The sequence below is a fragment of the Mustela erminea genome, chromosome 14 (genome assembly GCF_009829155.1).
Source record: "Mustela erminea isolate mMusErm1 chromosome 14, mMusErm1.Pri, whole genome shotgun sequence".
Classification (NCBI taxonomy): domain Eukaryota; kingdom Metazoa; phylum Chordata; class Mammalia; order Carnivora; family Mustelidae; genus Mustela; species Mustela erminea.
The window spans coordinates 25,995,801-26,009,394 of NC_045627.1; the positions used below are offsets into that span (position 1 = coordinate 25,995,801).

Genomic DNA, 13,594 nt, shown 5'->3' on the forward strand with positions numbered 1-13,594 from the left:
TAAAATTTCTAGCATGTACAAGGGGATTCCTATATAAATTTATGTTGGGCTTAACTGGACTCAAGTTTCCCAGCAGTCCTTAGCCCTGGGCCTTTCCACCAATACCCTAGACCCAGAATCAAGTGCTGGCCTATAAAGCTGTCAGTTCCTTCTTCCTATGATCAAAGTCCAGCTCATTATAAACTGCCTGCGGCACGGGATTTTCTGATGGTAGAGACACCATCTGCTCACTTTTTTCAGTATTACCCCATTCCTTTTATTTCTCTTTTAACCCATCTCACGTAAACAGAAAACAAGCAAATGGCTTGGTGTTGTATTTGGTGTACACACATGTTTAGTTGAGGCTATATCGTATTTATCTAAATAGTGATTGTTGAAATAAATTTAGCTGCCAACATTTTAAAATTAAGGGGATTTTACATTCTGTCTGGTTTGGTAGCTTTTCTTGAAAAATCTGAAAGTCTGGCTACTTTGGGTCAGGTTCTGTACATGTTGGTTGGAGCCAGTGATGTGCTACTCTTTGCCTCACCCTCTCCTACTCCTTATTTCCTGATGTGAAAGTCTGGTGTCAGTTATCATTTATCCTTGCTTTTGTACTGTTGGTTTTCTCATGACGGAGTAAAATAATTCTTGTGCCCACATCTATTGGTCAAGGGAAACTATGAATGAGGGGACAGTGGATTCCAAGACAATGAGAGAAGATGTATTTGTTTGGGGGCAATGAATAATTTTTGTCTTTTTTTTCTTTTGTGTAATATATATTTGAATTAAAAGCATGCACTGTGCCCATTCATTCCTAATGGTTCCTTTCCTAGCTTCAGTTGACATTGGAGCCAGACTCTTGACTTAGATACATGATCCTATAAAAAGAAGGTAATTCCACCTTTGGTTCCCTCAAAGGATAGTGGGTTGTTCTAGAAGCTTACAGCTCTCTTACAAATGAAATGCTCAGGCATGTTCTTTGTGACTTGTCAAGAGGGTAAATGTTGTTGGCTTTACCAATAATTAGGCCTTGTAAGACCTGGCAAGTTCACTGTAAGTAAAACAGTCTTTGCCCTCAAAGATAGTTTATCTTTGAAGGGGGTTGAGTCAATTTAAAATAGAAATATAAGTTGCATAAGAAAGACAGTATAGCAGCTCTGAAGAGGGGAAGATTGTATCAAATTGAGGGGATCTTGAGTTTGTTTTTATGCTTTGAGATGAACTGAGTGTTGGAGAGACAGTGGGACAATGGAACTGCTTATAGAAAGAAAAAAAAAAAAAAGATGGCAATTAGGTATGGACCAGACATACTGGTGGTGATGAAGTTATGGGGACTGAGGAAAAGTAAAACCAAAAGAGGTGGATTATAGCCTCATTATGGACAGCCTGAATGTTAGGCCAAGAAGTTTGTGCCCAACTTAAGAGGTAATGAATAAGTCCTGACAGACTTGAATTATAGTGGGGAAATATCAGAGCTTGTGAGTTGAAGGGGAGAAAACTGGAAGTGCTCTCACTACTTGTGAAGCCATTGGTGGAAATGCTCAAGGTGGTCATTACTTGGATGGAAGGTTGTCTTAGGTTCTGAGCATAGTTTTGGAGAGAGAATCATTAGGTCTGTGCAACTGATTTGATATAGTAGTGTGAGGAGTGGGGAAGATGAGGGACCATGTTTGCATGTTTCTCCCAAAGGGAGGCAAGAGGCCATGAATTCCCGATGGGCAGCTATAAAATGGAAGGGCCTCCATAAGCTTGGGTCCCTGAATGGCTGTATAGAACCAAGCCCTTTGCTGACGTATGCAGTCCATCTAAAAGGAGAGAGAAGTTTTTGTTGTGTTCATCCCCTGACATTTGGAATTGTTATAGTAGCATAACCAATATATACATCTTCATTATACCTTTTTTTGAAGCAAACTTTCCTTGAACCCAGTACTTGTTTCTTTGCCTACTTACCCAGTACAGCCTACATAGAATTTTATCTTATTAATGTCTCGGGGATGCCATTACTGATCTGCTGTTGTCCTGATTGGTCGTCACCAGCATCAGTGCCACTGGAGCGTACTCAGTTTGCTTGAAGAAGATCAGAGTGACCTGGGTAGTAAAATGTGTTGCCTAAAAAATCATATAATGTGAAATCATATAACTGGAATAATGGCCTTATGAAAACTCAGAGGCTAGAAAATTACAATCAAATTTTGGTAACTTGATTTTGCTAAAAATATCAATACTATTACTTTTTTTTTTTTCCCACAAGTTATATACTGTTTAACCATTATATTCAAGTCATATACAAGTTACATCTGATAGTTCAAATTTAATCTTTTTTAGGTAACTATGATAATAATATAGAGATCTTGTTAGTCCTTCTTAGGAATTATAAGGTGATAGTTGGAGAATGAAATGGCTTTAAGAATTATGGATCCTGTGTCCCAGGGGAACCAAGAAATCGGCTCTTCACTAACACTATAGGTCATCACAAATAACCTCTCACACCCTGTGAAAATTCTCTTTGGTTTGGAGCACAGGTCAGAAGGTGGGGTCCATGCTTTCTTTCACCCACAGTGTTTTTTTACATAATTGAAACATTTAGAAATTAGATTTACATAATTTACATAATTGACATTTAGAAATTAGAAGATTTAACACAAAAATCTAGCTCATCTTTTAAAACGGGAAAGTGTGGGCCCCTGAGCTGGTGCCAGACGTAGGCTAGAATGGAAGTGACAGAACACAGGCATCCCGCTGTCCAAGCCCATACTTGGCCTAACTTGCCCCTTACTATACGGAGAGCTTCTCCATTATTAGGCACATGTACCTTGGGAGAAAATTTCTGTCAGTGATTTAGAATTTACTTTTATTTAAGGAATATTCACTCAGTTCATTTATTCTGATAAGCAGATTCCACAAGGATACCATGTTTCGAATGAGGTAAAGGAGACTGTGTAGATGGAGCGGCTGTACTGGATTCACTAAGTGCTGAATAATTGGAAAGTCCTTCGTAATTGTTGCCTCTTCTGTCCCCTTTGTCTAACTACTTCATCACTGTTAATTACTTGAACGATGCTTCTTAGATCCTAAGTGCTAGATTCAAATGTTTAAAAATGAACAAGATCTAGTTTGTTGGCCATGAGGAGGCCACCTCTTTGGTGGGAGTGGTAAAACGAGCAAAGAAATAAGCACTAAAATGTTGCCACAACGGACGAGGGGAGAGAGGTGACTTCTGCCTGGGAGGGTTGGGAGAGTTTTCGTAGTGGGGGGCACATCTGAACTAGGTTTTGGTCAGTATGTAGGAGTATGCTGAACTTTTTGAGATAAATAGTGTCTATAGTGTAGAACAGTTTGAAACCCTTTATGACTGATTCTCAATGGGGGCATAACAGGTAGTCCTCACCTTACACAGCAGTGTGGGACCATAAAAATGACTGTGGAGGCTGAAACTGCAAAGTGTTTTTAGTAATCAATGGGAAAATTGAATGCTGTGCAAATTCTAAAAATTTTGTGAAAACATTAAAGATTTCCCTGTCAGTGATAAATGTATAGGAAAATGAAAAAAGATATTAAAGCTAATATTTAATGCACTGTATTTTAATGTTTGAAATATTGAGAATTAATGTGTCCATTTCTTTGTAAAAAACCTTGAATAGTTGGAACCATGGCTTTTTTATTGTATAGTTTGTGATATGGAAGGAGCATTTTTTCTCTGGCTCGGTGAATTGTTGCGATCATAAGTCTTGATCAGATTCCAACACGTCATCCTTTGTACTTTCAAGGTGTGGAATATCTCCCAGAGTTTCTTTAATGTGAAGTTTTTTGCTGGCGTCAGCTCCTCCTTGTCACAACTGCTTTCATCGTTTATGCCCCTGAGTTTGTCTTCACTCAGTCTCCTCTGGCTGCATATCCTAGCCCCTCCAGCAACGCCAGTGTCAACATTCCCATCGTCCCCTATAGATCTTGTACGCCTGACGTCTGACTCAAGTTTCACTTCTAGCAGTGTCACTGTACTTTTATCTTGGTTGGCCAGTTTCCACTTTTGATTATCCATTTTTGTAAAATGTCACTTGTTTTTGACCCTGGGAGATAAGAAGTCAGTATAACTACTTGCTTTGCTTCTCTGTGCATGAGGTATTTACAGATGTGCAGTGAGTAATCCCCAACACACTTCGAAAGAAGCTATGTGATTCATCACTGATCAAGATGCATGTTATATACGTAGTGATTTGTATACTGAAGAGCTGGCAGTGGAATGTGTATTTGATGCAACTACTCACAATTAATGTACTTTGGTAACTGGAATGTAAACTTGTCTCGTTGGGGGATTGGTGTTGTTTAGCTAAGCTGGGTAACTAAAATTTGTGCATCTTGGGACTGTGCAAAGCCAGGACTGTCTCTATGGCCATCCTGAGTGGGTTTGTTCTGCCCTTTGTTGGAAGCTCATCATCTGTAACCCTGGCCAGTGTGGCTCTCTGTTGTGTCACTGTGACAACCAAATGCTTCTGACATTCTCTCTGTGTGCGTGGGGGTGGTGGTCCTTCCCTTGATTGAACCATTCTGGGGCCATCCCTGGTTACTCTGTCATGAATGAATCAGAGTGTTGAGGGGAAGCTGTTGGGCTGCTAGTGAGCTTTCAGATGACCTCCCTGTAAGTATATGGTGCTTTCCGCTTACTTCATAAGCCAAGTGGGTCAGAAATTGCTTTTGCCAGAGTCACAGGACTTTAATTTTAGCCAGACTTTGCCACATACTTATCTGCTGCTTAACCTCTTTGATTTCTCATTTCTTCATCTGCCAAATGGGTTTCACATATCTGATTTACAAGATTATGGCATGGAATACACGGGAAATGTATAAGAATATTAGACAAATGTGAGGAGTGGTTCTGGAGATGATGAGTAAGTGAATCAGTGAGATGCATTTCTTGGATTTAAAATGAAATACAACAGAGCCTTCTAATGTCTCAGCAAAATAAACATCCTCAGTTTTTAGACACCCCCTCGTGTGAGAAGTTCACTGCTTTCCCATCACTACTTTTCAGGGTATTCTAGTTCTCTCTTTTTTCTCACGTAGCTCCCTTTGTGATGAAATGTAGCAAATTGACTCACAATCCATTAGTCCATGAAGTAACTTTAAACAGCCTTCTCCATGAGGATAGACGTTATTTCTCTATCGGTATAAGGAAAAGAGAGCACAAATGAGCTGGGTTTGTGTGTATGTGTGTGTGAAGCAAGCTGCAGATGGCTCCCAGCTGGTAGCCATTTTGAATGATGAATTTTCAATAGTTTAGAGTATAAATGTCAAGTTAGAGTGTTCAGTGTTCTTTTCCTGGTCCAAGAATAAATATTTCAAGTAAAGTCAGCATAAATAGACTTGTCGTTGGTTGATCTGAGATACTGTTTACTTACCTGTGGATTTTTAACTTTATGTCTGGATTGAAGAATTTGGTGAAATAAGCACGTTAGTAGAATTGTTGGTTTGGCAAAGGTTTCCATCATCTGTAAGATATTATCCTATAATTGCTGCAAACTTGCAAAATCTGTAGTATAGTGAACATTGGTAGATATATTCTCTTTCCAAATGGTGTACGAATCTGGAATTTGCTGGAGATGGAAAAACATTTATCATTTGAGCACTGGGGAATATAAGTAGAAATTATTTTTTATCATGGATAAAACTATATGTAGAATTTGATTAGATTTTACTTGTTTATTTGATTCTAATTTTGACAAGTTATTTTGGTTAAGTAAAGTTATTTAAATGATTCCTTGTAAATCTGTGATGGAATTTTTTTCTATAGCTGATAGAACTTTTTTCCAATTAAATTCCAAATTCCAGCCCTTGTAAACTTTACTCTCCCTTGCCATCTCTCCCTCTCTTACTCCCAATAGAAACTAAAACCAAAACAGGAACATAAGATTCCATGTTTATTAGGTGTGTTTTTAATATTAAAAAAGCAGTGCTATTACTCTTTGATTAGGGTACATTATGCCCTGTTTTGAGTAAGAAAGTTAAGATGGCTGATTAACTGCCTGAGGTGTTAAATATCCACAGCATGCTATCTTCATCAGATTTTTCTTTTTTTTCCTTTTCTTTTTCTTTTCTTTTCTTTCTTTTTTTTTTTTTTTAAAGATTTTATTTATTTATTTGACACAGAGGGAGAGAGGTCACAAGTAGGCAGGGAGGCAGGCGGGGTGGGTCGTGGGAAGCAGGCTCCCTAATGTGGGGCTCGATCCCAGGACCCTGAGATCATTACCTGAACCAAAGGCAGAGGCTTTAACCCACTGAGCCACCCAGGCGCCCTTCATCAGATTTTTCATCAGGAAAAAGTAACTTTCAAACCTAAACTACAAAAATACATATTCTTTCTGATATAAACAACCTTAATTTTAATTGCATCATATGTTTCAAAATTGATATTCTTGGCTCAAATACTTTTGTTACTAGAAGTATTTTCCATTCGTCAGATCTAAGATTAGTATAAGAATTAAGTTACATTTCCATTATTAATACCTTGAAAGTAATGAGTATAACAAGTCTAACAATGGAAACTTCAAATAGTTATTTTTCAGATACTTTTATCTTTAGATGAATGCCTCCCAAATCTCCTCTCCCCATGACAGAGAATTGCTGCTTACAATAAAAGAACTAAAGAGCGAAATTGGTAGAATTGAGGACTCTCTCTCAACAGTGAAGATGTCCATAAGTTGAAACTGACCTGTTTGAAATGGCACGAACATAATAGCATCCAGAATAATGAGTTAGAACAAGTCTTTAAAATATTTAAGTTGAATAATTTTCGGTAAACATTTGAACTTTGATTTCTGTGAAGGTAGAAACCAGGACAATGATATTAAAGAAACAAAAACAAAAAAACTAACTGGCACTCACTTTAGGATTTTTCTCCCTGAGATAGAAGATAGTCATTTTCTTCTTGGAGGTTTTGTGGTTTGTACATCAAGGCACTCCTTTACCTAAAGGACACTGTGATACATGGCTTCTTTGCTCTGCAAGGAAGCACTATCCATTTTAAGCATGTTTCCCAGCTTTCAGTTCAAATTTCACACATCTTATGTTTTGCAGAGGGTTTGGTCAGAGTTAGCCACTTAATTGAATTATTCCTTGAATGCAAATTGAACATTTGGACAGTATCCTGGCTTGCTTAAGAATTGGGGCATAACATGGGTTTCTGGAAAGTGATTTCCTTGTAGGAATTAATTGGATTTTGGAAAATGTATAATATTCTTTTGAAAAGGTGTCAGTGTTTTCATCCATTAAGAGATCCTAAAAATTAAGTGCTTTAGTGGTCCCATTTCTGTAATTTTTAAAAAACAACATTTTATTACTTAAGATTTTTTAAAACCCTGTCTGGATTTTGTGAAGATTCTAAAAGATTGCCAGCAGCTCCTGTTATGGTTTGCCCATGATTAGCTCCTCTGTCAATGTCCTGATCTTTTAGATGTCACAGGAACTTATGTCAACAACCTAGTCTGCTTGGTTGCTCAGTGGCTTTTATATCATTTGTGTCTACACCTAAGCTCTTGTTCAACTCAAAGACATGGCCTCTTTGAAAAGGAAAGTAAGCACTTAGGTCAGGGTTGTCTGGAATCCCTTGGACATCTTTTTAAAACTATATGTAAGCTTTCTAGCCTTTGTTCCCCCCCTTTTTTGCCTTTAGGAGAAATCCCAGCTTTATCTCTGTCTTCCTTTAGCTGCTTTATTAATGAATAATCCAGAATAATGAATTAAAATAAGTATTTAAAATATTTAAGGTATGATTGAATGTTTATAGGAAATTATTCAAAATTAGTAATTTTTTCTTTGGGCTTTGGTTCTGTTAAGGTAGAAACAGGTCTATAATAAGATTTTTTTTTTAAAGCCTAGTTGGAACTCACTTCAGTTTTTTTGTTTTGTTTTGTTTTGTTTTTTAAGACACAAGAGCGTCATTTTCTTCTCAGAGCTTTTGTGGCTTCTTTGATTTCAGCCACAGCTTCTGGATCTCATCTTTTCCAGCTCCCCTGTTTACCTTGATTTACCTCTCTGTTTGTCTTGATGACCATTTAGGACATCTTTTTTTTTTTTTTTTTTTAAAGGATTTTTCATTTATTTCACAGAGAGAGATCACAAGTAGGCAGAGAGGCAGGCAGAGAGAGAGAGAGAGAGAGAGAGAGGAGGAAGCAGGCTCCCCAGAGAGCCTGATCTGGGGCTCGATCCCAGAACCCTGGGATCACGACCCGAGCCGAAGGCAGAGGCCTTAACCCACTAAGCCATCCAGGCGCCCCCCATTTAGGACATCTTTTAAAAAAGTAGTTTGCTGCATACAGAGCTTCTGACTTGCTTAGGGCCCTAATTTCTCCTTCTGCCCCCTATGATTTATATCCTCATCCCACTTCTACCAGGGCTCATTCTCCAGCCCCTTTTCCATTAATTCAGCTTTAGTCCTACGGTTCCTGGACTGTTGTCCACACATACTCCCAACAGAGAACTATACTTCCTCTTCCTCCTTATCATAGGACTGCTTCACACTCTACTAGTCCGTAACTGGTTGAGGCTAAAGCCAGCTATTAGTGTGCAGTGTCTGTGCTGTAGGAACTGACTTGGAGTCATTGGAGGTGATGGTTTGAAAAGCTTCATTAAGAACTTCCTAAGGGAAGGGGCACCTGGGTGGCTCAGTGGGTTAAGCCTCTGCCTTCAGCCCAGGTCGTGATCTCAGGGTCCTGGGATTGAGTCCCGTATTGGGCTCTCTGCTCAGCAGGGAGCCTGCTTCCCCCTCTCTCTCTGCCTGCCTCTCTGCCTATTACAATCTCTCTCTCTCTCTGTCAAATAAATAAATTAAAAAAAAAAAAAAAAGAACTTCCTAAGGGGAATTTGGACTTCCTAAAAGTAAGTTAAGTATGACCTCTTCCTATTTATAGTTACTCTTCTAGCTTTCAAAATTGATTTGTAGTGAATTATAGCCAAGCACAGGTATTGGATGGCTTTGGTTTGTGTCATGTCCTCAAGGCTATATGAACATGCCCATGTGCAGATGCGTAGGCAGGTGGAGAAGATGTGAGGCACATTTGTTGTCCTTGATGTGTGAAGTGAGGCTTGAAGCACCTCAGCCATACTGACTTACCCTCAGACCCTCTGAAGTACCTCCCTCCCTCCTTCTAGACCTTTCTACATGTATTCTATTTCTATCTGGGACACATTCTCTACCTTTTCTCCAGCTAGCTGTTTCTATTCCTTTAGGTCACAACATTAATAGGAATTTCCTTGACTACCCATGACTGGGCTAGGATTCCCTCCATATACTCATATTGCTCTGCTCCATTATGAAACTTAACACACAGTACACAGTGGTGGGTTAACTTGTCCTCTTCCTTGTTAGACCAGGAGCTCCTGGAGGAAAGCAAAATCTTATTTATTGTTGTATCTCTAGTTTCTAGAACCAGTGACTGAACAAAAGTAATTAATATGTAATTAACATAAGGGTCAATATTATCTAATAATCACTGTGGGCCATGTTCTGTGTTTGGAGTTTTCCACATGTTTTCTTATCAAAACCTCACAGCAATTCTATGAGTGGGTACTATAATTAATTATACAAAGGATGAAAGACTGATAAAAGTAATTTACCCATCATGATAGCTAAAAAGTAGCAGAGCTGGTACTTGACTCCTCTGGAGCCACCTGCTCTTAATGACTAGATTACATACAATGATGAACAAATAAAGAGATATCTGAGAAGGCATCCACTCAGAGCTCTGTATGGAGATTGTAGCCTAGTGAGTGACCTGTGTGGTTGCCATTGACTGACCACAGATGATATTCAGGGGAGTCACTTTTTTCTACTCATAGAGGGAAGGTTAGCTATGGGTGCCAGATTCCAGTAACTAGTAATTCATTTTCTTTAAATTTATGTTGACATTTCTTGTAGCTCATAGAACTTTGGAGGTCATGTGCTATAGAAGGTAAAACTCTGGTTTTAGAGTTAGGGATACTCAGCTTGGCATAGTCTGTCTCCCTTCCCACTCAGATAGTGTCAATGTTAGGTAGGTTTAAAGTGAGCATTTCTGAGTCTCACCACTTCACTGCCCAATGGAGACCCTGGACTGATGGAAGGCTTAGAGAAGGTGTGTGTAAAGTAGCATTTTGACTTGATGGCTATTATATTCTATGAGGATATTTTCTCTGACATACTATTTTCTGTCATGGAGCATCTATTGTTGTTTAATAAGAAGAGATCAAACATATATACAGGGTGATTCCTAGGAAGTTCTGCAAATGATTAAGATTTTAGAAAGTTATGTCTTACCACCATATGTTGTCAAGCAAGCTTCTCTTTTACAGTAGTATAATTATGGCACCCAAAATAATTTACCGGATTAAATGGCCAAATTATTTAACTCAGGAAAAGAAAGGTATATAGATTATTTTCTTACTGCTTCCCTATTAACAGAATTATAGTAAGATCTCATTTTCCCATTTTATCTCTTCAAGGAAAATTCTGAATCAATTTTTAGTCACTTTGAAGATGTGTATGTATGTATGTATGTATAGTGCTTGAAAGTATAAGTGTTAAAGTGGGACCAATGAGAAGTCTCCCCTAACTGGGGCTTCCTGCCCTCATTCAGAGACTATTGAACTTATTCATAAATTTACTTTTACTTGCCTTTCAAGACTTGAGTGATTTTGTAGATTGTATTTTAGAAAATCTTTACTAAACATCTCCCTTAACCTGACCTTTCAAAACAGTGGCTTTGAGCCATCTTTGTGAGCAGGTCCTGTGTAGCCACCCAGTTCACTGTCAGCAGTTGGCATTTTTGCATGTGTCCCTGACTGGACTGTAAGCTTCTGGACACCAGGAATTGTGTCTTATTCATAGTTATGGATCCTGGAACTTGTGGTACCTAGGTATGCTCTTGATAAATCCTTGTAAGATGTTAAAGCCATTTGTCATGCACAAATCTTAAAGCATATTTTCAAATTTGTATATACATGTTTTAAAAAGAGGCCCTATGTTCCGTATGGTTCGGTCTTTGTAAGCAGTCTGGTTTTTAAAGTATGGTCTTTGCAAGCGGTCTGGTGTTTTTATCTCTACTCTGCTGTTTTCTAGCTGTGTGAGGAATAAACAGGTCTACTTCATAAGCATGCTGTGAAAACTCATTTACCCACATGTATCCTTTGCTTGCTATGTGTAGGGTGGAAAGCTTATTTTTATTTTGGAGAGACAGATTATAAACAAATAAACACAGAAAACAGGAGAATTTCAGATTGGGAATTTCAGCACAGTGAGATGGGAAAAATTGGGGTTGGGTCATGCAGGAGTAGAAGGGGCTGTGGCAGCTGGACGAGTGTGTGTAGACACAGAGGCCCTACAGGAAACCTGCTGTGCATGTTTGTTCTGCTGGGAAGAGTAAGCTGAAGATGGTAATATTTATTTTATTTTTAAATATGGATTTAGAGCTAAAAATTTAATGGTGGAGACAACCAACAAGGGCAGCATGAATGGTAGGAAAAGAAGAGGAGCTAGGTCTTACAGGGTTGGGCTGAACAAGTTCATCTACTTTCAGGGCCAGGCCAGTACCTTCACTTAGTGAGGACAGTGTGATCTCACCTGGGTTTTTCAGTCTTTAATAGATACACAGGTGTAGAGAAATATTTCTCTGAGAAAAATATAAAAGTGCAAACACCATGGTATATGGCAAGTGAATAATACAGATGTGATGATAATGGCAAGTGGCTCTTGACCTCTATGTAAGAGACCCAGTGGAGGTTGGGGGATAGCCGAGAGCCTCCTGGACATCCAGTCCTCAGTGCCAGCCAAGTGTTGCCATGTGGGAATGTGGGCTTCAAGTGCTAAATCTGTCAAGTTCTCCAAAGAACCAGAAATCTTAATTTCTATGTGAAATTTTCAGAGTTAAAAATGTTGGCTCATGTTTTAAAAACATTATGATGGGTAGACAAAATGCATCTGTGGGCTTCTAGTTTGAAACATCTGCTGGAAGTTCTTTTATGCTGTGAAAAGGGGGATTATGTAAAGTAAGATGCATGTTAATATTTTAACTGTGTAGCCTTATACGCAGTACATAGCCAATACTGAAGGGATAAAGGTACTTTTTGTTAACTGTACCGTGCTTAGTTGTCTTCACCTTTAATTTGTTTAGTTAACTCTAAATCCATATTAAAAAGCATATTGGGGCACTTGGGTGGCTTAGTTGGTGAAGTGTCTGCCTTCATCTCAGGTCATGATCCCAGGGTCCTGAGATTGAGCCCAGCATCGAGCTCCTTGGTCAGCAGGAAGCCTGCTTCTCCCACTGCCTGCTGCTCTCCGTGCTTGTGCTCTCTCTCTCTCTCTCTCCCTCCCTGACAACTAAGTAAATAAAATCTTTAAAAAAATAAAAGTATAGACTATCCTACTCTAACTGAGGTGATTAATATGTACTGGTTTTATTTGCCTATTAGTTTGTTTAGTTGTTTGCCCTGTCAGTTTCTTTGACGAATTCTGTACTCATGGTACAAAGTAAACATTAATCTAGTCTTACTCATGTGATAAAAGTAGAGAAGGAAAAAGGGTGAACAGTTTTTGGTTACTCTTTCTTATTTACCATCTACCACTTTTACTCTGTGGTGGTTGTTTCCCTTACTCCTTCTTACACCTTCACACATTTGGGTCCTGGTCACTCCGGCCTGTGTTAGTCTCATGGAAGCAGAAAAGAATTGTGGCAAAGATGCCATTTTGCACCAGGCGAAGGATGACGGGAATGCAGCCTTAGGACATGATGTCGTGTTTAGAGGTTTTTCATCAGTTTTAATGAAATACAAATGTGCCCAAAGCAAGTTATTAATTTTTTTCCCAGAAAAAAAAAAGTCTTCATTTAGTATGGCCTGACCCATGTAGTTTTGTGTTACAAGGATTATGTTTGGTGTGTTGCAATCTGTTGGCAATAGTCTTGGGGAATTTTATTCAGCACAAGCATCTCTGACAGTTCTGGCGTCAAGTGGGGTCAATGACTTGTTCATGTACTTTTGGTCTTGTTGTCTCTATGTTAAAAACTCTGAAGCATAACGGAGAGGAACACTGGGAGTAACAAAATATACTTGAATATTTCTAATAGATTAAAGGCTTATAAAAATGAATCTCTTTTTTCAGCAAGTTTTTTTTTGCGTTGTTTTCAAATGAGGTCATTTTATCAGCATGAGACTAAAGACTTGAAAATAATTTCTTTAGAGGAATCTTATCTGTAAATACAAGTTCTTAATTGAATCAATATTTTTCTCTCTTAATTTCTGTTACAGATCATGGAGGAAACAAATACACAGATTGCTTGGCCATCAAAACTGAAGATCGGAGCCAAATCCAAGAAAGGTAAATCATGAGAGATGGAGAAATTGGTGGCTTTGATAATGAGGACTGGAATTACTGGAAGTTTGCCTTTATTCTTATCATGTCTGTCCCCAAATATTTGTGAAATAGTGATGTTTTGGAAAGTTTACCGTAATTAAGAATGATGCCTTTTATCCAACAACCAAAAAAACATTAAGTATTTCATTGTAATGGAAATGTTATTATGGAAGATACCATAGCAAATTACGATTTGAGTGATGTTCTTTCATTCAATGGCCATGAGTCATGGTG

The 13,594-nt window shown here is 38.5% G+C and overlaps 1 protein-coding gene across 3 annotated transcripts in view; it reads left to right on the plus strand.

The window, feature by feature from the left end:
• BICC1 (BicC family RNA binding protein 1) overlaps positions 1 to 13,594 on the plus strand; it is a 257,535-nt gene that overhangs the window by 133,955 nt on the left and 109,986 nt on the right. For all 3 annotated transcript variants that reach the window (XM_032312164.1, XM_032312165.1, XM_032312166.1), the window contains exon 3: positions 13,255 to 13,324. In XM_032312164.1, the coding sequence (XP_032168055.1) occupies positions 13,255 to 13,324 (70 nt within the window). The remainder of the gene's footprint in view (positions 1 to 13,254; positions 13,325 to 13,594) is intronic.